This window comes from Chelonoidis abingdonii, chromosome 2, assembly GCF_003597395.2.
Source record: "Chelonoidis abingdonii isolate Lonesome George chromosome 2, CheloAbing_2.0, whole genome shotgun sequence".
Classification (NCBI taxonomy): domain Eukaryota; kingdom Metazoa; phylum Chordata; order Testudines; family Testudinidae; genus Chelonoidis; species Chelonoidis abingdonii.
Genome location: NC_133770.1, coordinates 95,554,615 through 95,581,721, shown reverse-complemented (window position 1 = coordinate 95,581,721; position 27,107 = coordinate 95,554,615). Strand labels below are relative to the sequence as shown.

Here is a 27,107-nt window from a genome sequence, read left to right as displayed (position 1 = left end):
TAAGCATTTAACTAGTACCTGGGAGGATTATGGCATATCTGATTAAGGACGCAATCTTTATGCCCAGAATTTACTATGATTTCAGTGGGGTTTCTGCATGCAGAGGGCATGTGAGATAAAGTGATACATGAACATAGCAATCAACATAGATGGAAGCTCTGATGTTTTCCAGAAGGGAGGAATTTTGGTTTACCTCTACAATTGCACTCCTTTCCTGAGTCTCGACTGTGATTACTGCTATACACAGTGATGTCTGGTATTACTTTATTCACACAGCAACTCAAAATTATGGTCTTGATACACTTCATATTTTATGACCCCTCTACACATTCAGTTACATCTTAGTCTTACTAGACTTGATGTCAAGTTGATGTTTCAACCTCTCCTTTATGTATTCTTAATGAATCTAAGTAATGAATCTAAGCATGCCAGCCACTAGACAACTTCTCTCCTTGAACCAGATTGGGTGCTGAAGTAAGACTGCTATCCTCAAAATCAAGCTGAGTCTCTTGTGACGCTGTCTGTCTCAGTGAGAAAAGATGGTATGTGAATAAATCTAAAAAGTTTTTTTGTTTGTTTGTTTGTTCCAGGGAGCTAAAAGAGAAGATTCAGCCTGAAATCTTAGAGCTGATCAAACAGCAACGTCTTAACCGACTTGTTGAAGGCACCTGCTTTAGGAAACTCAATAGTCGACGGCGACAAGGTACTGCTTAGGCCTGGATAGTCTGGCATTTCACTGTTATTTCTCTATTCTAGTTTAGCTCAGGAGCATAACTTATTGGCAGTATTAGTTTTTAGACCCAACTGTGAAGACTTTTCTTAAAAGGAATTAACCAAGGAATCTTTTAGTTAATTTCATTCTTGAGTGTCCTATGCTTCAGTGGGAATTTTTTTATTTTCCTCATATGAACTCTGACCTTTGGAATAAGTCCAGTCATTTTAGGCCCAGCATTTGACAAAATCTGAAGCAAGGGTTTTGCAGCAAGAGTTAAATACCGTGCACGCTCTCTTGATCTTCTAGTACTTTGCTGATGACAAGGTCAAAAGCTCTACCTGCCTGTGGAAAATGAGGCTGTAAATTAATAACACATAGTTACTGTGGTATTCAGAACCTGAACATTCTTTTTTAAAAGACTGCTTTTAAACTGAACTACTAATTATTTATATATCTCATCAAAGACCCATCACTTTTACTTGTGCTGAGCACAACTCACCACCCCTTTCTAGTTACTTCCCGTCCTTAATTTTCTTCTTTTTTGATCGTTTACATTAAACATAATGTGATGCTTAAATATTTCAAAAGCTAGCAGATTTTAAAAAGTACTCAAATCCATAACCTATGTCCCTTGGGATGAATAAATTATAGGCATAGAAGAGCTGTCTTCTCAGCCACATGCACCATTGCTCAGTTTTGGATTGTACAGCTCACTTTACCAAACCACACTCTACATGACTGTTTTCCCTGAACAGTAGCCCCCTTCTTCCTCAGGAGCAGAAGTTCAGGAGAGAAACTGTGTATTCAACATGCTACCCAAAGTTGGTTCCAAAATTTGCCTCCATGCACCCGACCACTCCCACCCGCATTTTGATGATTCACATTTCTATACTTTTATTTTTACTGTAAATGCAACATGAATTAGAAAACTATAAAAGCTGGGAGTAAATCTAGAGAGATAAATATTTGAGAACTAGAGATTGATATGAAAATAAGCTTTCTGGGCATAAAATATAGTGCCGGCAATATTCTCATCCTAGAAGATAAGCAGTGCAGTGTCCTTAACCAAAGCTGATGGATGTTTTTGGAAAATTGCAAATTTGTAAAATTTTCCAGGATGAAAATGAAGATGAAGAAAAGACGGCCAAGTCATTCAGTTTTAAATCTTTATAATCTTAATGTTTAATAATATGTGATCAATCTATTGCACAGGATTTTCAGAAAAAAAACCCATCAGTGTGCTATTATAAATGTTTATAGAGATCTGTAGAGACATGTGAAATGTACATTCTCAGCAGCAACAGCAGCATCTTCTGCACAGTTGCTGAGTGGTCAAGGAGACTTGCTTTGGTTTGGCAATCATCACCTGGCTTTGGTTTTACTAAACCTAACCAAAATCCTGGGATTGTTTGGATCTGGGATCCATTTTATCTGAACCACCAAAGAGGAAAGAGGGTTGGGTAAAAGGTTGTTTGGGCAAATCTCTAAAGGAAAGATGGAATATTTTTGGTTCTTTAAGTAAAGGATTGTTTTAAACTAGTGTCAGTTCAAAAAAACATGAGCCAGATTCTTAACTGGTATATATTGGTGTAGCTCCATTCACCTCAACAGAATTATACTGATCTACACAAGTTTAAAATCCGGCCCCTGGTCAAAAAGTTCCTTGCACCACGCCTTGCAAAGAACTATATTGGACAATCAGATTAATTGCTTTAGTATCATATTTATCCAGCACCATAGGTGTGCATGCTGCTTTGCAGGCAAATAAAAGACATGGTCCCTCCCGGTGACTGGGTGTACCAGGTCTTTGTGGTCCCCTACTGGAGGCCCCACTATTCTGCTGCACCCCACCCCAGGAAACAGTTCTCTGTGAAGAACAGAGCAGCCCTTTGGGAAACCAGCAAGATTTGGCTGCTGGCAGTCAGAACGGCTATGGACCAGCAACAGTCAACCAAGGCTCAGCAGGCTGAAATAAAAGGTAGCTGCCTGCTGTCCACAAGTCAGTTCCTAGCTGGAGCCAGAGGAGCAAGGAGAGATGCTCCATAGGCTGCACCCAGAGGAACCAGGCTGGATCAGGGACTATTACTGGCCACAGTTAGTGGCCGGGAATAAGAGGGAACTCTGCTGATTCAACCCCTGGCAGGGACTCTAACCCAGAAAGAGTAAGAAACTAGTTTGTTTATTATTGGCCCTGATGGGCAAGGACCTGTTTCTAATTTTTGAGTTTGTCGTACCCCTGAAGGGCCCAGCCAGAGGGCCAAGTGACATAAGGCCCACAGAGGCCAGCTGACAGCCTGCAAGGGGACACTGGTAGCCGAGGAGAATGGCAGCACTACGACCAGATGGCAGTGGAGTGCTCAAGGGGTGAAGGAAACCCACCACACTCCCCCATAGAGCTGACTTATCTGTGGGCTATAACCGTGCTCTTAGGATACTTCTGCACTTTGAAGGGGGTGCCACCACTGCGCTCCATCAGAAGCGCTAGCATACATTTTTACTGAGTCAGGGACAGCTTCTGCTCCACGTTTTGCAAAGGTGCTTGCATATGCTCCTCCTCCCACACAGGCGGCCTGCTCATATCAAGGAAGCTTATGATGCTAAACTCACAGAGACCTTGTGCCCAATAAAAAGTAAGGACCGTGATGGCTTACTTAGACTGTAAGCAATTTGAGACAGGTAGTGTCTTTTTTGTTACAGGTTTCAGAGTATCAGCCGTGTTAGTCTGTATCCGCAAAAAGAACAGGAGTACTTGTGGCACCTAAGAGACTTATAAATTTATTTTAGCATAAGCTTTCCTGGGCTGCAGCCCACTTCATCAGGTGCATAGAATGGAACATATAGTAAGAAGATACATACGAACATGAAAAGGTGGAAGTTGCCATACCAGCTCTAAGAGGCTAATTAATTAAGATGAGCTATTATAAGCAAGAGAAAAAAAACTTTTGTAGATATAATCAAGATGGCCCATTTCAGAGAGTTGACAAGAAAGTGTGAGGATACTTAACATGGTGAAATAGATTCCATTTGTGTAATGACCCAGCCATTCCCAGTCTCTATTCAAGTCCAAGTTAATGGTATCTAGTTTGCAAATTAATTCCAGTTGAGCAGTTTCTCACTGTAGTCTCTTTTTGAAACTTTTCTATTGCAAAATTGCCACCTTCAAGTCTGTCACTCAGTGACCAGAGAAGCTGAAGTGTTCTCCTACTGGTTTTTGAATGTTATGATTCCTGATGTCAGATTTGTGTCCATTTATTCTTTTGCGTAGAGACTGTCCGGTTTGGCCAATGTACATGGCAGAGGGGCATTGCTGTTGCATGTGCCTGTGGTGTCTAGTACAATGAGGCCTTGGTTCCTTGAATGGGACTTTTAGGTGCTACTGCAAAACAAATAGCTAATAATAATGAGTGCAAAGTGAGGATACCACCATGAGTCTTCTTCTCACCTCTCTTGTGTGCATACAAGCTGAGCCAATCTCCACAAATCTGAAAGTTTAGGCTTAAGATAAGTAATTGGAAAAAGAACAAAACTCCAGTAACAAGGAGGGCGGGGGTGGTAAGGAGAAAGGACAATGGTTACAACAGTAAGGTCATGTAGTTACTCTGATTTATTATGCATGCATCTTGATGCATCCTTTTTATGATTAATTTTAATATAACCCCTGGGGCAAATGTTCCAAGTCTGCAGAATGTGCAAAGAGGTATCTTAACAAGGCCACCCATCAGAAACTAAAACCATTTAATTGCCTATTTAAAAATAATTAACTGGCATTATTCTGGGATAAAGACTCCAGAGCAAACTTCTATTAAGACTGTTGTCTGAACAGGTGATAGGATACACATGGTTAGTCACAGTGGGTTGAAAGAATTGACTTAAGAAATAATGAGTAGAGCGCTTGCAAACCTTGTCACTCTTAGAGGGGTCAATCTTTTTCTAATTTGGATTTAGCTGGAAATCCTCCAAGCCAATGACTGCCTCAGTGGGGTGGTCTTGAAATGGAATATGGAGTATCTATAGTCATATCACTGCCTTTTGTACTTGAAAATGGGGTTATTGTAACAGCATGAGCTCTCTCACTATATCAAGAAGTCTTTCATTGTTGCCCTAGCAGGACCTCTGAAGGGCTTGTGGATTAAAATATATATATAGAGAGAGAGAGAGAGACAGCTTCCCTATATGTTACCCCTAAAAGCTTCCAAACAATGAGCGACCTTTTACCTGGTATGTTTCACAAGGGAATGCCTGTACTAGTATTCTGATTTTGGAATACTTTCTGAATAAAGAAGAGTGAAATGGAAAAACAGACTGTGTGCTCTTAGGCCATTGAGTAATGTCAGATCATAATGCTTCATGAATCACTATTTTGTTAAAATGGTGACTATCGTCTGTCAGTTAGCCAGTTGAGAATGTGGAGTGATCTGACTGCTCCCATAGTTTAGCCTGGAAAGAAAGGGGCAGAGAACCAAGCAAAAGCTCACAGAGCACTCGATAACTCTCAAAGTTATTTCTGGTGGAGCTAAGTAGTAGAAAAGCCTTCCTGTAGGTGAGTTTTATTGGGCATAATAGATATATTGCCATTGTCACCCAGCACACCCATGGTTCATGTTGTTGGGTGCATTATTTTGGAAGAAATGCCCTTTTGTCTTTAATAACATACAGTTTCTCTTTAATCTTCATAAAGTGGGAAACTATGTACTGCAGCCAAAGACTCTTGGGTAGTAGTTTTTGCATGGAGTAGGAAGCCTGATTTATATAACCCTTGAAATTAACAACGCAGGGGCGGCATCTTTTTAAAGGGGACTAGCGATAGGATTTTAAAGGGAAAAAAAGTCATTTGCGGTTTGTGCTGAATGTCTCCACTAACCAGGAGGAGAGATGAATCAGCGTTAATTGAAAATAGTTAATTCAAAACACATCCTTTTTCCTTTTAGGTTCTGCAGCATTCTCTTTTCCACAGGCAGCCTCCTCCACCTACTCTCATTTTATAAAAATAAAAATGCAAAAATAGAAATCTGAGAGTTTGTTGAGGGGTAATTGGTTAACCTAATACCTCAAGTAGCTCTGCAAATCAATTAATTAAGGCTCACATAGAAGTCTTATGTAGGCCACAGTGATCTCTGTCTAAATATTCAGGTTAATTAAAATAATAAATAAAGACCATTTACAGAGGGAGAAAAAGTACTTGAATATAAATTCAAAACATTGAAAAGAAAGATAGTGAATCTAACCATAGCAATATTGAAATGTGCACGGTCATTTAGTTACCTATATTTTAAGAGCACCAGAAGACCACAGGCTATAGTTGGTGTGAATTTTTTGCCCAAGGATTCTTTAATTGTTTATAGTATGGATCATATTTCAGTATAAAACTTGGGTCGTGGGCCACCTCTTCTCTTGTTTGTGACCATGTGGACCACTTCCTTTCCTGTTCCTAATCAGATAACACTGTTATGGCACCCACAGCATACAGTTTACATGGAACAGTAATATTAGGAAACCGTTTAATGTATCTTAGCTGCCTTTAATGCATTTGGAAACAGCACCATGTGAAGAGCCGACACTGTGAAGACCATCAGCAAGGGCTCACCAGTGGTCCTCAGATTACAATTTGAGAGCTGGCATTCTAAATTTAATAAAGTGGTAAAATGCCATTTAGCGAGACAAGGTGGATGAGGTAATATCTTTTATTGGACCAACTTCTGTTGGTGTGAAAAACAAGCTTTCAAGCTTACACAGAATTCTTCAAGTCTGGGAAATGTACTCACAGTGTCATAGCTAAATACAAGGGTGGAACAGATTGTTTAGCATAAGTAGTTAATACATATTTCAAGGGGCCATTCAAGGTGATGTAGCCCATTAACACCCCTCAAGTCAGAGGAGTGGGGGGGAAGGAGATGGCGAAGGGAAGGGGGTAATGGTTAAGTGGGTTATAGACTTATAATAAGCCATTAATTCAGTGTCTCTATTCAGTCCATGATTTTTAGTATCTAGCAAAGTGATGAATTTAAGTTCCCAGGCTTGTCTTTTAAGGTGTGGTGCAGGTTTCCTTTGAGGATGAAGACTGAGGTCAGATATTGAGTGAGTGCTTTTTGATATGATGTTTTTGTCTCTTATTTGTCTGTGTGCATTCATTCGAGACCATAGTGATTGTCACATTTCACACACATAGTTGTTATTGGGGCGTTTAGTGCACTGGATGAGGTACACCACATGTTGTGATAAGCACGTGTAGGACCTATGGATCTTGAAAGGTGTGTTGATCATCATAGCAGTGGACATATGTCTGCAGGTTGTATCTGTTGTTCTGGTAGGTCTGGTGCCACTTCAAGTTGATGTGTCTTGGTCTGTGGGAGCTTGCTTCTGATGATGACGTGGAGAGGTTGAGGGGTTATTTGAAGGCCAGAAGTGGGGGTTGAGGAAAGATTTCTTTCAGGATGTGGCTCCCATTGCGTATGGGTTGTACTTGTTTGATGATACCCTGTATGGGTGCCAGTGTGGGATGGTAGGTGTTTACTAGAGCTGTGCAATTGGAGGGGGGTTAGTTCTGTATCGAAACAGATTCTATCGGGGTATTTGAGTGACACATTCTGTGATGCGATCTACTTCTCCAGTGAAATGTTGTTTGATGAAGGCAGTTTTGCATGTGTTCAGGTGTATATCCCAGACTTTCTCCTCAGAGTATATTCTGTGGTATCTGAGTGCTTGGCTGTAGATAACAGATTTCTTGATGTATTCAGGGTGATTACTGGATCTGTGAAGGTAGGTGTGGTGATCCAGGAGTTTCTTGTGTATGGAACTGCGAAGTTCCATTGTTGAAGCTGTCCAGGAAGTTGATGTTAGTGTGGTGGGAATGTCCTAGAGAAAGAATAATGGTGGTGGTTGTTGAAGTTGTAGTGGAAATCCATGAGGGAATTTAGGTTCTTCTTCGAGTGCTTGCTCATATCCATTCCAGTTAGGTGTGCGCGCGCGCTGCGTGCACGTTTGTCGGAGATTTTTACCGTAGCAACACTCGGTGGGCCGGCAGGGCGTCCCCTGGAGTGGCGCCATGGTGCCAAATATATACCCCTGCCGCTCCCCCCCCCCGCCCCGCTCCTCAGTTCCTTCTTACCGCCCGTGTCGGTCACTGGAACAGTGGAGCGCAGCTTAGCTGATCTCCACCTCCCTAGCGATTCGCTCGTTCCTATTGTAATTGTGTATATAGTTCGATTTCTTCAAGTATAGTTAGTATTCAGTTATTAGTTCTGTAGTAGTTATCGTAGATAGTTAAAAGGGATCGGGGGTTAGCCCCTTCCCCTTCCCTGGTACCGGGCCCCATGCCCGGCTCAACCGGGCTCCAAACCGTGCTCGGCCTGTCATAGGCCGATGCCCACAGGAGACCCTCATGACTCCTGTCTTAAGTGCTTGGGTGAGTCTCATCTTACGGACAAATGCCACATCTGTAAGGCGTTCAAGTCCTGGACTAAAAAAGAGCAGGACATTCGCCTAAAACAACTGCTGATGGAGGCAGCGTTGACTCCCCAGTCCTCGGCACCGTCAGCGGCACCAGGAACAAGTGCCTCCTCGGCACCGGAGCGCACGCCAACAGTGAAGGCTCCTAGACATCAGCCATCACCGGCCCGAGCTTCCGCCCGGCACCGTTCGCTCTCACCACGGAGCAAGAAGCACAAGCCTCCTGCGGCTGCTATATCTACACCGCAGTCCGAGCGCTTAGCCAAGTTGGACCGCCCGGCACTGTCATCTGCTGCGGCACCGACGACCTCCGCACCGTTGATTCTGGCCTCACAAAAGCCGTCCAGTCCGATGCCTACCAGCTCCCCGGCACACCCCGTGGTTGAGCTTATTGTGCCCTCCACTCTGGAGACGTTCTCCGTGGCACGGGACTTGATTGCCTTGACGGAGCCTGAGCTGCCTTGACCCCCGGCACCACCGGTGCAGGTCCCTCAGTGCATAGGCAAGCCGGCCCTCATGAGACCTTCTTCGCCCAGTACCACGGAACTTCGCAGGTACCGGTCCAGGTCCCACAGACACCCGCGGTCCCGCCATCGATCCCGGTCCCGTGGCCGCTTGCAGTCCCAGAACCGTTCCCTATCAAGGTACCAGTCGTACTCGCGGCACTGCTCGAGGTACCGGTCGCCGTCCAGATACTACCGGCACCACTCCCGATCTCGGCATGACTCGCGGCACCATGCTTCTCGCAGCCGATCTCGGCATGGCGATTCCAGGCACCGGTCGACCTCCCGGCACCGCGCTGATCGCAGGTCACGGTCCCACTCCCGGCACCGTCATGACTCTCGGTACCGTTCTCCAGCACCGCATAGGGATGGTTCGAGTGGATGCAGAGACCCACATCAAACGGTCTCCGCCCCACTGTGACCATCTCGGCATCCGTCGAGCTCCTCCCATGCAGAAACTGCATCATACGGGGATTCGGATAACCACCAGGGACCTCATCAGTGGCCTTTTTGGACACCTTTTGGGCCTACCACCAAAACCAAGGTGATCCGTATCTCCCACTGTGCTCCGGCCCTTCTGAACATCGGGCGCCAGAGACCACTGTGAGCAGACCTCCCCGGGCGGATACGGAGGAATCTCCAACCCACGTGACAGACCCACAAGATCTGCCTCAGGACATCCCCCAAGACCAGGAGTCTCTCCAAGACCCGCTGGTCCCTGGGGTTTCATCCTCTTCTTCCCCGGATGAAGTGGTGGCGGGAACGGCTACATCTAGACTGCCCCCAATTGACCTCAGGTCACACGAGGACCTTCTGCGCCACGTCACCCTCATATCAACTTGCCCATGGAGGAAGTTCCTGAGGTGGACGACCCAGTTGTCAGTATATTGTCAGCGGAGGCTCCAACCAGGGTGGCCCTCCCCTTCATCCGCTCAATACAGGCTAGAGCAGATACCATCTGGCAATCCCTGGCATCCGTACCACCCACAGCCAAAGGGGTTGAATGCAAATACATGGTACCATCCAAGGGGTACGAGTACCTGTATGTACACCCTCCTCCTTGTTCATTGGTGGTACAGTCCGTCAACGAACGGGAGCGCCATGGCCAGCAAGGCTCTGCACCTAAATCGAAAGAGGCCAGGCGCATGGATTTGTTGGGTAGAAAGATCTATTCCGTGGGAGGCCTCCAACTCAGGGTGGCGAACCAGCAAGCCCTCCTGAGTAGGTACAGCTATAACACCTGGGAGGCAGTAGGGAAGTTTATAGAGCTCGTCCAGCAGGACTCCCGCCAGGAATTCACAGCTCTCCTGGAGGAAGGGAAAAAAGTTGCGTGGACCTCCCTCCAGGCCTCGCGGGATGCCGCCGATTCAGCAGCTAGAACCGTCGCCTCTGGGATTGCCATGCGGCGTATATCGTGGCTGCAGGCGTCAAGTCTGCCACCTGAACTTCAGTATACCATACAGGACCTACCCTTTGATGGCCAGGGCCTCTTTTCCCAGAAGACGGACCCTTGGCTTCAGAGTCTGAAGAACAATCGTGTAATTATGCATTCGCTGGGAATGCATACGCCGCAGACTCAGAGACGATCTATCTGGTCCCAACCTCAGCGTCCCTACCCCCCACCTCGACCAAGGCAGGACTTCACCAGAAGGTGAGGTCGTACCTCTCACAGACGACAGTCTGGGCCTCAGGGGGGTAACAACTCCGGTCCCACCAAGCCACCGGCGGGACCGAAGCCAAACTTTTGAGGGTGCTCCCGAGAGCACCGTACCAATTACCTCCCAGGATCCTTTTCAGTTCGCCAACCACCTTGCCGCATTCCTCCCTGCAAGGTCCCAGCTAATGTCGGACCGTTGGGTCCTCCACACGGTGGAGTGTGGCTACCGTCTTCAGTTTGTTTCAACCCCTCCTTCCCACCCTCCCTCCTCTTCCCTCAGGGACCCTTCTCATGAGCAACTCCTTCTGCAGGAGATTTCGAGGCTCCTTGCGATGGGAGCTATAGAGGAGGTTCCAGAGGAATTAAGGGGCACAGGGTTCTATTCCAGATATTTCCTAATTCCCAAGGCAAAAGGGGGCCTCCGGCCTATCCTGGACCTGCGAGGACTGAACAAATTCATGAGAAAGTTCAAGTTCCGCATGGTGTCCCTGGGAAACATCATCCCTTCCCTGGATCCTGGAGATTGGTACGCTGCTCTAGACATGAGGGAAGCATATTTCCACATCGCAATTTACCCTCCGCACAAAAGGTACCTACGCTTTGTGGTGAATTGTCAACACGACCAATTTGCGGTCCTTCCCTTTGGCCTCTCCTCAGCCCCTCGGGTATTCACGAAATGTATGGCGGTAGTCGCCGCCTCCCTCTGCCGTCATCGAATATATGTTTTCCCATATCTTGATGACTGGCTTTTTCGAGGGACCTCCGAGGCTCAGGTCACCGCACATGTAAACGTCATCAAGGACCTATTCACCCATCTAGGCCTGATTATCAATCTGGACAAATCCATTCTGCTTCCTACGCAGAGGATAGAGTTCATAGGGGCCATGCTGGACTCCAGTCTTGCAACAACCAGCTTGCCCCCACAGCGGTTTCAGGCTATAGTCTCCCTCATACAGCGACTACAAAGCTTCCCAACAACCTCTGTCCGCACCGGCCTCACCCTACTCGGTCACATGGCTCCGTGCACTTTCATTACGAAGCACGCAAGGCTGCGCATGCGTCCTCTTCAGACTTGGCTCGCCTCAGTCTGTTGCCCACACAGGGATGCCATAGACATGATAATCACGATCCCACCAAGTGTGCTGGGCTCCCTCAACTGGTGGCCGATGCCCTCCCTGGTGTGTGCCGGTCGTCTGTTCCATCCGTCACAGCCCTCGGTGTCTCTGACAACAGACGCTTTCTCTCTCGGCTGGGGTGCGCACTTAGGGCATCTTTGCACCCAGGGCCTTTGGTCCTTTCAAGAGCTGGCGCTTCACATCAATGTCCGTGAACTGAGAGCGGTCCGACTGGTGTGCCAGACCTTCCAGCAGCATCTACAGGGCCGGTTTGTTGCAGTTTTCACAGACAACGCAACAGCCATGTATTACATAAACAAGCAAGGAGGGACGCGGTCTTCCCCTCCTTTGTCAAGAGGTGATGCGACTGTGGGACTTCTGTATAGCCCACTCGATAGACCTGGTAGCCTCCTTTCTCCCAGGAGTCCGGAACTCTCTCGCGGATCACCTGAGCAGGTCCTTCCTGTCCCACGAATGGTCCATCGGTCTGGACATCCTCCTTTCTGTATTCCGGAATTGGGGCTTTCCCAGGTAGACCTCTTTGCCTCCAGGGACAACAGGAAATGCCAGGTGTTCTGCTCCCTGCAGGGTCGCTCCCCGGGCTCCCTCTCGGACGCGTTCCTAATTCCCTGGGAAGGTCATCTACTTTATGCCTTTCCACCCTTTCCCCTAGTCCACAGAGTCCTGCTCAAGCTCCACAGGGACAGGCTAATCGTGATCGCTCCGGCGTGGCTGAGGCAGCACTGGTACACCATGCTGCTCAACCTATCTCTAGCGGACCCAATACCTCTGCCACTCTACCTGGACCTTATAACACAGGACTTTGGCAGACTTCACCACCTGGACCTGCAGTCCTTCCACCTGACAGCGTGGCTGCTGTCTGGCTAAACCAATCCGAATTGCGCTGTTCCACGCCGGTGCAACAGGTCCTCCTGGGAAGCAGAAAGCCTTCCACGCGAGCGACATATCTCGCCAAGTGGAAACGATTCTCCCATTGGTGTGCCCAACGTAACCTTATTCCCGAAGCCGTATCGGTCCCCATTATCTTGGACTACTTATGGAACCTCAAGGAGCAAGGCCTGGCGCTCTCTTCAATAAGGGTGCATCTGGCCGCGATCTCCACCTTCCATCCTGGGGAATCGGGCAGTTCAACCTTCTCTCACCCTATATTTTCCAGGTTCCTTAAGGGCTTGGAACGACTCTACCCTCCGGTTAAGCACCCTTCCCCTACCTGGGATTTCAACCTTGTATTAGCTAGGCTCACGGCCCCTCCCTTTGAGCCGTTAGCCACTTGCTCACTGCTGTACATGTCCTGGAAGAGGGCCTTCCTCATTGCTATCACCTCGGCCAGACGAGTATCTGAGCTTCGTGCTTTGATGGTAGACCCCCCCGTACACGATCTTCCACGAGGACAAGGTACAGCTATGACCGCACCCGGCTTTCCTTCCCAAGGTAGTCTCTGCCTTCCACATTAATCAAGACATTTTTCTATCGGTCTTCTTCCCGAAGCCGCACGCATCGCGCCGGGACCAACAACTACATACCCTGGATGTCCGCCGGGCCCTCGCCTTTTACATTCAGAGGACCAAACCTTTCAGACGTTCGCCCCAGCTATTTATAGCGGTCGCGGAGCGTATGAAAGGCATGCCTATCTCTTCCCAGAGGCTCTCATCATGGGTAACGTCCTGTATCCGGACATGCTATGACTTGGCCCGCATCCCGATTGGCCATCTCACCGCCCACTCTACTCAGGCTCAAGCCTCATCTGCTGCTTTCCTGGCCCACGTTCCCGTCCAGGAAATATGTTGCACAGCTACCTGGTCTTCCGTCCATACTTTTGCATCCCACTATGCACTGGTCAAGCAGTCTAGAGATGATGCCGCCTTTGGCTCAGCGATCTTACATTCCGCAACGTCTTGCTCCGACCTCACCGCCTAGGTGAGGCTTGGGAATCACCTAACTGGAATGGATATGAGCAAGCACTCGAAGAAGAAAAGACGGTTACTCACCTTTGTAACTGTTGTTCTTCGAGATGTTTGCTCATATCCATTCCACACCCGCCCTCCTTCCCCACTGTCGGAGTAGCTGGCAAGAAGGAACTGAGGAGTGGGGGGCCGGCAGGGGTATATATCCGGCACCATAGCGGCGCCACTCCAGGGGGCGCCCTGCTGGCCCACCGAGTGTTGCTAGGGTAAAAATCTCCGAACGTGCATGCGGCGCGCGCACACCTAACTGGAATGGATTTGAGCAACACATCTCGAAGAACAACAGTTACAAAGGTGAGTAACCGTCTTTTATCTATGCAGAGGCTAAAAATATCAATGTATCTCAGGTATATTGTTGGTTTCTTGCTGCATTTGTCCAGAAATTCTTTGTCAGGGTAGCCTGCGAAGAGGTTGGCGTATTGGTGAGCCATCCTAGTACCCATCGCTGCCCCCATGGTTTGAACAAAGTGTTTGTTGTTGAATGTAAAGTTGTTATGGGTGAGAATGAAATGGATGTGTTTGGCAATAACTTCAACAGAGAGAGCCTGGGAGCTTAAATTTGTAATTGCGAGATACTAAAAATCATGGACTGAGTAGAGACATTGGCTTGATGGTTTATTAAAACAATCTATACCCACTTAACACCCTCCCCCCCCAACTTTTTTTTAACTCCCTCTCCCTCTGCCCATGACTGGAGAAGAGTTAATGGGTCACTTTACCTTGAATGGTCCCTTGAAATGTGTTAACTACTTATGCTAAACAGTCTGGTCTACCTTGCATTTGGCTGTGACACTCTGAGTACATTTCCCAGACCTGAAGAAAAGCTCTGTGTTTGAAAGCTTGTCTCTTTCATCAACAACACAGGTTGGTCTAATAAAAGCTAATACCTCACCCACCTTGTCTCTTTAATATGCTGGGTCCAACATGGCTACAAAAACACTGCATACAAGATGCCATTTAGTTAACAGGTTTCTGCAGCTCTTGTTTGAAGATCAAATATTTTCAGCAAAAAAATTGTTTAGAAGGTTAAAAATCAGAGCATTTAAACTTGGTTTCTAAGCAAAGATGCTCTAGAAACTCCACTTAAGTACACTAGCTACCATATACTTGGAAGAGGGATGTTTAATTGTTCATTTTTTTTTCAGATTTTATAGAAAAAGTACAGTTGACTGGTTCAGTTTCCTCTAGTGGCAAGCTGTGAGCCCCCTGTGGCAGAAAATATGCCCTGAAGAGGGTCACAGCAGTAGCTGGGAATCTGAAGCACTCAGTACAAACCACAAAGTGAGTGGGGCCAGCAAGAGAGAAGATTCCATCAGCTATAAATACTGGTAGAGCACCTGAAGAGGCATTGATTGAGTATAAACCCAGTGAAGCTAAACCTGGCCCAGCCAGGCAAGATGCCTAATGGATAGCTGCCTGTCCTGCCTGAATTTTGGGATGGGACTGCAAATTCTACACACTGACACACAGAGGAGTGAGTTAAGCCCATAGGATAGTTGGCATAGTGACATAAAGTGATGATAAAATGAGCCAATGAAAAATGAGTGGATTTAATCTTTTCCAGTTTACAGATCTAGGGAGGAACAATAGTTAAGATTAGGGCAGAGGACTGGGAATCAGGTGACCTGTGTTCTATTCCAAGTTCAGTCTCAAATTTTCTAAATTACTTTGGGCAAAGCCATTTTAAGCCCTCTGTCCTCCAATTTCACCATCTGTAAACATGGGGAAAATAATACTTATTGTACTTCATTGCCAAGATCAGGTCATTAGTGTTTTTAAAGCTCTTTGAGGTCCTCAGATGGAAGGCACTGTGAGAACTGTATTATTATCTATCTAGTTGTAATCTTAGTAATCAAGCAGGTATCCCTAATAACATCAGTAATTCAATGAGAGTGAGCAAACCAGACTTAAGAACTGTCTAGGAGGTTTTAATAGCATGGTAGTTGTGAGTACAAATAATTCATGGCTCTTCTTTGTCACTCAATACTGTTTCTTATAGCAACAAGTTATCCTCCCAGAAACTACTGTTGTATTAATTTAGATGAATTTATGGGCCCAAAGAGTTAAAGGTGTGAACATGACCCTGAAACTGTCCAGTATTAAACAGTTTTAAATAAGGTTTGGGTTTGATATACAGACCTCAGCCTGCTTAATACAATGGGAATCACATTAGGCAGTTCTTGCCACAGGTTAGAAATTTATTGATTGGAACACATGAAAAGGAAAAAGAACAGGAAAAAAAACAAAACAAGGCAAAAAGCATTGAAATTGGCTGATTATGAACAAACACCTGTTAAAATTTCTTTGTGGAGGTGGTAAATACTGGTTAAAGTCTCTTTTCAGTTGAACAGTTCTCCTTGGAAGGGAAGAAAGGGTTATTTCTGTTAAATATTGAGTCTTTCCTGCTTTTGAAAACATGGACAGATGCAGAGGGGAGAGAAGAGAGAGAATAGTAAAGATCGGGGAAATATGGCTTTTGTTGATGTTCTTAGGATAGAGGATGACTGCTCAGTCATGGATGGATGCTTTGGGCTGGCAGGTTGGCTATGATAGTGGATGTTCTGGACTCTGGCTCACCTCCTTGTTCAAGGATGCCATCCGATTGGGTCTAGTCAGGTTCCTGTCCTTCACTGGTCCTTCCCAGGCTGAGCATTTCTGGATGAGCCATCTCATTTCACCATGCTGGTGCTATGCAACACAGTTAATCTCAGGGTCAGATGAAAAGATGAGAGAAAGAGAGAATAGGAGGAAGAGGATTGGGGATGAAAAGGAACATGCAAGGAGGGGAAGACACAGCAAGATTTCACCTGTATCAGGCAGGGGTCCTCACTGAGGCAGCAATGATCATCAAACATCCTCACTGGAATATCAAGGTCTGGTGTCACAGCAACAACCCTTCCCACAGTGATGGCAAAAAGTTTTATTTTTCTCCCCCAAAGTCTCTTTTTTTAAAGGGCCCTGAAAAGGTGATGAGTGGAATAATCCGTCCTCTGTTTATTTCACCCACCAATTAAGCCTAATTTCCAAGGCACCAATTTTAGTCCACTGATTTCTGATCCTCTACTCCTCTGGTTTACCAGTCACAATTTTAACACAGTCCTTGAGTGGTATCAGTAAACTCTGTTTAAATTAGCTTAACCTTTCTGTCTTCTTCTCACATCTTTTCTTAAGTAGTTTTATGTAATAGGTCATGGTGATAATTCTTAAACTGTTACCCACTTTTTACCAGTTAGGCTACCAATTAGGGTAAATGTGTACACCCAGTTATCACAATGCCACCCATTCTAAATAAGAGTTTTATCAGTGCATGTATAACATTAAATGAAAAATTAAGGGTCTTGTGCCCAGCATCTCAGCAAAGGGCCTTAGACTCTGGAGCATCTCTACGAAGGCAAATCAGACTCAGCCTAAGACTAACAGTGTTCAGGGCAAAATGAAAGCTGCCCAGTTTTGATCTGACCATTTCACCAAGGAAGATGCACAGACCCACAACTCTACAGAGTGCAGAGTTGAAGTTCCATTTTGAAATTCCTTTGTCTTTTAAATCCTGGCATAGTACCTGGATACCATGGTAATCATTTTAAAAGGCTCTACAGGCCTTCCTAGTTGTGCTTTCTTGATTTAAAACTGCTTCTTCCTAAATATGATTAAAAGGAGTAAGAACTTACACTTATATTTTCTTTTCATTTGTTTGTAGGTATTTGGAGCTGGAAGACAAAAAATGCATTTTTGTCAGCTTAACATTTCTTGTGCCCTAACCATAAACATGGTGTCCTCTCTTTTTCTTATTACTTAGACCATTTTGCATAAGTCCTTTTTTAGTTTATCCTTTAGTTTAAAAAACAACTTCATCAAAACATTTACTAAACCTACCATGTAGTAAAATAGGACCTGCACTACTTCACACAACTCCCATAAACCAACATGATCCCTTGTAAAGCGGAGATCCCTAAAGATGGTGCATCAAACTGAAAACCAGTTGTCTGTGGCTGTGATGGGTGTAGCAAGACCCAAAAGGAAAACAAAGTCTATTTTCAATTGTTAATATATAGGTTGCCCTTCTTTCAGCCTGAGTAGCATGGTCATTGGAACCGTACAGCTGACAAGAATATCAGTAGTTCCTTTTGCAGGTCTTATTTAAATCATTTCCCCTGCCAGCAAAGTTCTGCCATGGTGGCAATTATGAATAAGACTCCTGGAGAGTTTCACTGGACACACTATGAGCAGCAGTCTATGATTATTAGTTCTTTAATTATCCTTTTGACATTGGGAATCATTTTATTGGCCTTCCTAGCTAAGCTTTCTTAGTTTAAAACCATTGCTTCCTAAAAATAATGTAAAGGAGTAAGCACTCACATTTCTATTTTCTTTTTATTTTGTTTTTTTTAGATATTTGGGGCTGGAAGAAGGTTATTAAAATGCTCTAGTCATTAGTATGTTAATGATCTGGTCCATTTCAGCTCCTTCAGTAACTCCAGTGCATAGTCTTTGATAATTCTCTCCATGTTTCATACTAATTGTCTTCATTAACACTATTGATTTACTCAGTGCCCAAAGGTATTGGGACTATAGTAAGGCCATGCTGAGTTTCAATAGGAAGAAAGGATTTTTTTAATCATAAGAAATTGCTAGCCATAGTCTCCTGTACTGTCCGAAATTGTAAAACTGTCTCATGAATAGATGAGAGCTAGAGATTATATTCTGATACTGTATTTAATAGGACTGCCTCTTTTATGAACGAAAAGAACAAATTGTTCCAGTGCTGGGTGGGGTTAGCATATGTTTTTTCTAAGCATTAGGTTTGAAACATTTCTGGTAAAACTACCGGGAGCCAGATGTTCAAATCCAGGGAGAATTCATTCACCATACGTTCTTCCAAGACTCATAAATTGAATGCCAAGCAGTTTATTATGGGTCCTTCATATAAGACCATATAAACTGATGGCCCTGTCTGGTCTCTTATGAAGCCCCTATAACTTTGTAAGCGTAGAGACTTCTGGTTTCTCAACTACAATTTCCCTTCTCCCCAGTGCTGTGCAACACACTATGTGCTGGTTACCTGCAGCCTTCCATCCCAGGGATAGCTGTGTTTCAGTGGCACTTTATGTATGTAGCACGAGACTCTAAACCTGGGCACACAAAAGTGAATCAATTCACTCTGGGGTTGCTCCAGATTTATGCTTATATAACTGAAATCAGAATCTCTCACCATAGTTCATAAGGTGCCCTGAGTTCTTTCAGGAGAAGGTGGTACATAAACGGAAAAATATTTGCATTTATTATTTTCCAAACATCTTTGCACATTTACTCAGTGAAAAAAGCTAATACACAGTGAAAAATAGCTAAAAGAGGGGTTCACATGCACAGTTTAAAAAATCTATAATGTTTAATCATGTCTCTCCATTAGGTGATTATTTAATTTATTTTAAAGCATGGACAGTGGGGCTTACAGGATTTCTAAAAAGGTTGGGCTGATGAAGCCCGTGTGCTAGTATGGTACTCTTGGGCTGTCTCTATGCTAGCCTTTTCCCCTAAAATTTCTCAGCATGGGTGCCACTCCACTGGTGATAGAAATGATGGGAGGGCTGATGTAGAACAAGCCACTAGCAGCCACTAGCATTGTAACCAACACTTTGTCCAACTTTGCTCAAAGTTTTAGGAGAATCATAGTTCAGGTGTAATAAAATTGCATTTTTGACAGCGTACTGTGGTCTGTTTATTAGAGGTGCTGTGGTACGATTGGTACCTGGGTAGTAGTCTGGCGTTATCCATGCAGAAAGGGAATTGGCATGCAATGGCCTTATACATTAGCTAGAATTTTAGTCTGGCTCTGCAAGCAAATATTAGTGGTAGCAGTTCTTGGCAAACATTGTTAAGAGGAATAATAACTGAAGAAGCGGAAAATGAGAAGAAGTGTAAATGTACTTGGGCTCTGAGAGAAGGCAAAAATGAAAAAAAGACAAACTATATGCATTTGTGGACATACAAAGTAATGACTTATTTGTTATCTATAGAATAAGGGTCTTGGTGATGTAGTTATTGAAACCATAGGGAAATTATTATGTTCTGTATCACAGTAAATATACATGGCGCTTTATAAAGCATATCAGAAGGCAAAGGCCACAGTTTTCAAATGTAAATAGTCATTTTGGGGTGCTCCATTTGAGACATCTTAAATGGGTCTGATTTTCAATTACCGAGCACTTTGCACTTCTTCCAAACAGTCCCCTCAAAGGCATCTCAGGTTAGGCACCCAAAGTCACTAGTTTCTCTTGAAAACCTTAGCCCAAGTCTCTACTAAAACTAAGGAAGTTGTTCTTGTTTAACACTGGTTTTCGTAAATGGTGGCTGAATGAAAATAGAAATTTTGCAAGAGGACCAGTTCAAAGACTCTTCTTAAGTGAATTATTGTGAACAGGCAAAGTGCTTGCCCGCCTCAAAACGCATCACACATTCTTTAACCATTACATAATACTACTTCCCTGCAGTTTAGCATATGAAATGAATAACTTTTCTCCTATGCTATTGGTGATGAAGATGAAAACAGATGATAACCGTTTTTTAATGTGTTATTTTATCAGACAAATTTTGGTATTGTCGATTATCGCCCAATCACAAGGTCTTGCACTATGGAGACTTGGAAGAAAGTCCACAGGGAGAAGTTCCCCATGATTCTTTGCAGGATAAATGTAAGTCATGTAAATATGCTGGCTCTTCTTTAGTTTATTTTTAAGTTACTTATTTGCTTTTAAGACAATGCAATATACATATCTCCATTAATGGGCCCAATATGCCCTGCCTCCTCTGGTTAAGGTATATCTTGTCACAAGCATTCTTCTCAAGTACAGACCTCTGGGCAGTCTATAAAGAGTTTGTCAGACTGCAGTGATGGTAGTGCTTGCAAAGTGTGTATTTTTTCAAGGCTATCCAATGGCAGCTCTACCCAGAAGGATGTGAGCAGTTCCAGACAATTTATGCCATCATTTGGATTGTTCACCTCAGTTCTCTTGTTTAGCTTCATCTTATTATGAAACCCAAAATGAGTGGCCAGATCTTGTCTTTGCAAATCCATGGGTGGCATAGATCTGCTCTTGTGGCCCAGGTTCAATTCCAGACTCTGCTACAGCCTTCTGTGTCCCTGAGAAGATTATTTAATCTCTTATTGCTTCACTTCCTCATGTGTATAACAGGGATAATAATTCTCCTCTACCTCATGGGGGTTGTGAGAACATATACATTAATGATTAAGCGATATTCCAGGACTCCATAATGGGAGCAGGCCACAGATAGTAAGCGTGGACATTTTTTGATGTGTTCATGTCTCACTCTCAAGTTTTGGAAAGTGTGCATAGGAATGCATACTCTGGGTTCAGATGAGTCTTCCTGTGAACTTTTAGCTTAGAAGTGTTATACGTTTCCTACATAGTAACACTATTCATTCTCACTGCGTCATCAGACTGCAGATGTCAGATAAAATCAATTTGGAATAGTAGGTTCAGAAGCACCTTTTGTAACTGAATACAGCTGTTCCTGCTGCTGTACATGGTCTAGTATCTGGGAGATAAGTCCATGATGGAGAGACGATGAAGGTCTTTTTCAAAAGTTGAGACAACTAGCTTGATTATAATGGTTGCATGCACTTAAATGATACACCATTTCTCAGAATAGAGTAACTTCTCTCTTTTCAATGTGTGTTATGTGTCCTCCTCTGTGTCCAATCAACAAAGCATGTCACTCTTGCACAGCTCCAATCTAGGGAACATGAAGAGAGATTTTCAAAAGCACCTAAGGGATTTAGGAGCCCAAGACCTATTGAAACTCATCCCCTTTTGAAAGTTTCCCCCTTAGCTTAAGACATAGAGGCTCAAACTGGAGCTCAGAAGGTCCTAGATTTGGTCTTTGATGATGGCCAAGATAATAGTCGTTACACATCACCCCAAGAAAATGAGACTAAAACTTGAAGAATGGATAAGAAATCATTTCCTTATATTTTGTCCTCATAAGTAATACATGGCATTCTTGGCATTAGTGTATCAGTCATCTGTGAGTAAAGATCATACAAGTTTTTTCTGCTTCTTTAGTGAAGAATAATTCCGCAGACTCTGGGAATTTCTCCAGCCTGGAAACTAAGAGAGAAGTAGAGTAACTCCTCACTTAACGTTGTCCCAGTTAATGTTACGTTGCTGATCAATTAGGGAACATGCTCATTTAAAGTTGCGCAATGCTCCCTTATAACATCATTTGGCAGCCACCTGGTTTGTCCACTGCTTGCAGGAAGAGCAGCCCATTGGAGCTAGCTGGTCGGGGCTTGAAACCAGGGTGAACTGGCAGCCCCCCATCAGCTCCCCGCTCCCCTAAGTTCCCTGTGTGGCAGCCGCCCAGCAGACTATCAATTGCTGGCAGTTCAGCTGTCCCTCCCCACATTGCCATGTGCTGCTCCTGCTCTCTGCCTTGGAGCTTCTCCCGGGAGCCTCCTGCTTGCTGTGCGGGGAGTGGGGGAGTGGAGAGAGAGAAGGGGACTAATGTCAGGGTGTCCCCCTCCCTGCTATTCCTGCACCTCACTTTCCTCACCTTCATGGGGTGGGGCGGGAGAGACCACATGACAGGGCTCAGGACGGAGGGAGCATCCTGGGAGCAGCTGCTGTCTCAACTTGCTAATCTACTTAAAAAGGCAGTGTACTTAGAGTGGTGTCAGTGTGTCTCCTCTCACACAGGGTGTGTGTCTCTGTCTCTGTCTGCCATGCTGTCTCCCCTCCCTCCATTCATGATGCCTTGGAGAGTGTGAGGCTACATTAACGACAATGAGTTAACCCTTGAGGGCTCAGCCGAAAGCTAGTTCATCATTTAGCCAGTAAGGCATTCCCTGAGAAATATCCCACCCTCTGACTTCACCACCTCAACCAAGCTTCACAATCATCATTGCTGCGTACAGTATTAAAGTGTACTGTGTGTGTGTGTATGTATGTATTTGTGTGTGTGTGTGTGTGTGTGTATATATATGTGTATATATATATAAATAAAATCATTTGTCTGGTGAAAAAAATTTCCCTGAAACCTAACCCTCCCTATTTACATTAATTCTTATGGAGAAATTGGATTCACTTAACATCATTTTGCTTAAAGTCGCATTTTTCAGGAACATAACTGCAACGTTAAGTGAGGAGTTACTGTAACTTAATAACCTAAACTTCTTAATTGATTAATAAAAATAAATCAGTGTAACACAAAACTTTGGGATAATGTGATAATGTAATCACAATCTTTGTTCTGCCCCCATCCCATAAAATGTCTGGGTGCTGCTTTGTGCTGGCCTGGGAGAGTGACACACTTAACTGGAGTCACATAACACTGGCATTTTACAGTCACATTCACTTATTTTCATTGCTGTACAGAATTGCCTCAAGGTTGTTTCGTGCTTTTACTGGAGTCCTTTGTCAGAATCTAGGACAGGGTTTCTGATCGTTGCACTAAAGCACTGGCACTGGGAAAAGCTGTTTGTTTGCCCTGCAGTTAGAGAAATAGGGCAAAAATATTACAGTAGCTTTGGAGTGAAAGATGAGGCAGTGAACCCCATTCTTGAACTGTGGCTCTAGTGACTGGGCCCGCTTCCTCCATAAAATTTGTATGTCGGATGACCAAGTGAATTAGATAGTGACAGAATTTGAGGGAGGGCCACCATTCCTTGAGTGCCACAGACTTTTCAGGCTCAGGGGGACACATGGTTTACCACAACAGCCATTACATTAGGAATTAGTTTAAATGGAACATGAGAACCATCTGACTCATGTAAATAGAGTCCAATAATAAGGTGCTACTGTTCAAGACCAAGTGCAGTCTCCCTAGTTTTTGAGTCACCCTATATATAATGTGGACTACAGAGATCTGCTACCATCCGAGTGTACTGACCTACACTCTCCTAGACATAAAGATTACTGTGCTCTCCACAGCCAGCTTTGGATAAGCCTTCTTGCTCCTCCTGGTCATCCAGTGAGCAAAGGGGAACACACAGTGGTCCTTCTCTCTTCCCATTCTCCAGTGCAGAAGTGAGAGAACCAGTAGGGGAAAGGGGATGAGGGAAAGGAAAATGAGACCAAAGTGGCTTGTGGAGAGGGGAGTTTTCTTTGGCTGCTCACTAAGTTTAGATGAACTGCTACCATCAGTTCTCAAAAATGCCTTCTTTCATATCCAGTTTGCTAGGAAACTTGGTCCATTCCTCCCAGATGAGGATCTAGCCACAATAATCCATGCATTGGTCATATCCAGGCTGGAATACTGTGACTCATTGTATCTGAAGCTGAATGTGAAGATTATGCATAGGCTCCAGCTGGTACAGAATGCAGCTGCCCGCCCCTTTATGGCTTAGGCCACGTCAGACCCATGCTCAAGATCTTCCATTGGCTCCTTGTCAGCTTTAAGTGCCAGTTTAAGTCAATGGTCTTAATTTTCAAAGCAATTAATGGATCAAGCCCTAGCTACATCAAAGACTAAATTTTTACTTATGAATCACCATGACAGCTGCATACTCCTGGGACAATACAGATCACAAAACCCAGGGCAAAGCATATGAAATCTGAGAACCAAAATTCTCAGTAGAGAGGGATCCGGCTATGGAACAGCCTTCCAGACGAGACCAGGTGAATTCAGAGCCTGACCATCTTTAGGAAACATTACAAAGCCTTTAGTTTAGAGAAATTCTTTTCATCATAAGTGATACTCACAACTCAGACACTCCCTTTTATTCCCCAAATCCTCCCAGTCCCTCAAAAAAACTATCCCAAGCAGAGTGTTGACCCTAAAAAGAGAAAAGTGCCAATGACTTCATGGAGTCCACTAGGGACTTTGCTATGGCTATCACTATCTTTGCTATGGGGAAGTTGCTTAGATACTCCAGTGATGGGTGGCACTATAAAATTCTAAAGTAGACCGAAGGAGGAGAGGTTGAATGGAAAACCTCAGGAATAATTTCTGCTGCTTATAGTTTACTCTGTGTAAAAAAAAAAAATCCATTAAAATTAGATTGTATTTTAATATTTTGTGTTGTCTTTTCAACCATAACACTGTGAGTGATACGACAGCCTGTGTCTTGGCTAGAGAAAACACATATATAATACATAAAATATGTTTTTTTGCTGCTGAGCCCATTGGGGGAAAAATGCATTCTCTACTGTAGCATTTCCGTTAGAGATTTTAAGGGCTCAAGCAATGACAGACATTCATGTTATTATTCTGCTTGATATGATCCTTTTCCAAAGTCACAAGATAATGGGTTATTTATAGATTATGGAAGCTTTCTGTCATTCACTGACCATATTATATTTAGAGTATATAGATTTTCCATAATGTGATTACTGCCGGAAAATTGACTTCCACTTGAAGCAGAGATGCATTTATCTCTGTCTTTAGTGACCTCACCAAGTTTACTCCTGGAGACACTGTGACAAGTGAAACTTTTCAAAACTTTTTTTAATGAATTTACTTTAAAAATGATTTTTTTAAAAAAACAGTGATGGTTGGTCATTCTAAGCTTTATATAGATTCCCCATCAAAATCACAAGTGTGTGATTGAGCAGTCAGTCATTGATAAAGTGTAAAACAACATGAAAAGTTATATCTAAATTAATAAGACAGATACATGCTATATGTTGTCTAGAGCAGTGGTTCTCAAACTTTTTTTTTTTCGCGGACCACTTGAAAATTGCTGAGGGTCTCGGCGGACCGCTTAATGATCTTTCCAAATGTTGTTTATACTATTAGCTAACTAATGTAAAATGCTTTAGATAAAAGCCTATATAAAAAAAACTTAACAACAATTAACATTTTTTTGTTCTACAAATAAAAGCACACAACTCATATTTTAATATCAGTAGTCTTACCTTGGATGTGCCCTCTCTCCCCTGCCATGGGAGGCCCTGAACTGGAGCTGGGAAGGAGAGGATTCTCTCCCTCTCTCCCCCACCGCGGCAGCCCCTGAGCTGGGGCTGGGAAGGAGGGGGTTCTCTCCCCAGCCATAGAGCAGATGCTGGGAAGGAGGGGGTTCTCTCCCCCACCACGGCAGCCTCCGAGCTGGAGCTGGGAAGGAGGGGGTTCTCTCCCCAGCCACAGAGCTGATGCTGGGAAGGAAGGCTCTCTCTCCCTGGCCGCCGCAGCCCTGGAGCTGGGGAAAGTCACCTCTTTCTCTGGCCACTGCAGCCCTGTATGTTCCAAATTCCTCCCATCTCCTCTTCTCACCCCACTGCCTCCTCCCACTTACCCCCTATTCTGTCCCAGGCCACCACCTCACCTTACATGTGCGTCTTCTCCAGCGTCTAGGCACCTACGTAGTGGAGCCACACCTGCGCGGTTCCACTAATTAGGTGGGTGACCCTTCATTTTCTTGTGTGCGGCCACCCAGGTGCACACCTTAGAGGGAACTATCTGCGGACCACTTGAATGGAGTTCGTGGACCACAGTTTGAGAACCTTTGGTCTAGAGGCGTGAGTGTACATAAACCCTATACGCATCTACACAAAATCCATTTTTCATCAAAAGTCTCAACAAGAGGGAAAAAGCAGGTTCCTAGTTCACGTTTCCATCTGGACATGTGAAACTTCAATCCATTATGTTAAGGCTCAGTCATGCCTGTTTCAGTTGTTTTGCTTAGTTTCCGTTTTCACAGCAGACTCTGGTAATGGCATAGTAGCTGGAATTTTTGACACATCAGTTTTGCCTCTTGTTTGACAGCCCAGCTCTTACACTTTTTGGCTACACTCATTTTCTTTTTTTGAATGCAGTACCTGTGGCAGATATAAAAGCAGTTGTAACAGGGAAGGACTGCCCTCACATGAAGGAGAAAGGTGCTCTTAAACAAAACAAGGTATGACTTTCAAATTATTATAAATGTTCATTCTGCAGAATACAAAGACTGTGGACTTGACCTTTCCTGAAATAACTGCATTCTGGCTTGCTGCAAATCCATTTGTATGTGAACGCGCGCGCACACACACATTCTCTTTCTTTCTGTATTTTTCTGTCTTTTTCAGTTTTCATCTAGGACCATGTGAGTCAAATTATTAGACAAGCCTACTTGAGTGGGCTCAACCCTATGTTTAACTTTCATGGCATCTGTGCATTGTGATAATTGTGGATAAACACAACACATATGGGGAAGTGATCAGGAGTTCTGGCTCCTGCTGGATTCTGGGGAGTCTAAGAGAGTAGCAATAACCAATGATGAGTGGCCTAATGATGTTCCTTCTGAAACATTATCCTCATTAAACAAATAAATAGTACTTACCATATTCTCTGATGAATCTGTCACTGCATCCCTGTCACACAGCAAAAAATACAATTTATGTTCAGTTTATAGTAATTTCAGGTGTGAAATGGATGCTGATGAAAGGATGCCATGTGATATTTGAATTTTAAGGAGGCAATGATGCATTTAGTGTTACAGTGGGATTAAGAAGAGGAGGCAATGTTCAGATCTAGATTAGGTTTAGGATATTTTTCAGAGTTTGGGGTCAAGAAGCTGAAACTATCACTAGTGTTCAGGTTTCATAGTGCTAAAATCTTTTTTTTTTTTTTTTTTTTTTGCTGAGAAGTTAATTCCCAATTACGAGAGCTTGAAAGATCCAGTGATCTTGGGGAAATTCTGCCATCTTTAAAGGTGGAAATCCCTGGCCAACAAGTATATTCATGAGACTTCCA

At 44.2% G+C, this 27,107-nt stretch overlaps 1 protein-coding gene across 1 annotated transcript in view; it reads left to right on the top strand.

Annotated features, from left to right (window-relative positions):
- The window catches only part of ELMO1 (engulfment and cell motility 1), a 472,781-nt gene that overhangs the window by 424,394 nt on the left and 21,280 nt on the right, over window positions 1-27,107 (top strand). The window contains exons 18-20 of the mRNA XM_032785439.2: window positions 591-703; window positions 20,003-20,110; window positions 26,192-26,274. Of these exons, the coding sequence (XP_032641330.1) occupies window positions 591-703; window positions 20,003-20,110; window positions 26,192-26,274 (304 nt within the window). The remainder of the gene's footprint in view (window positions 1-590; window positions 704-20,002; window positions 20,111-26,191; window positions 26,275-27,107) is intronic.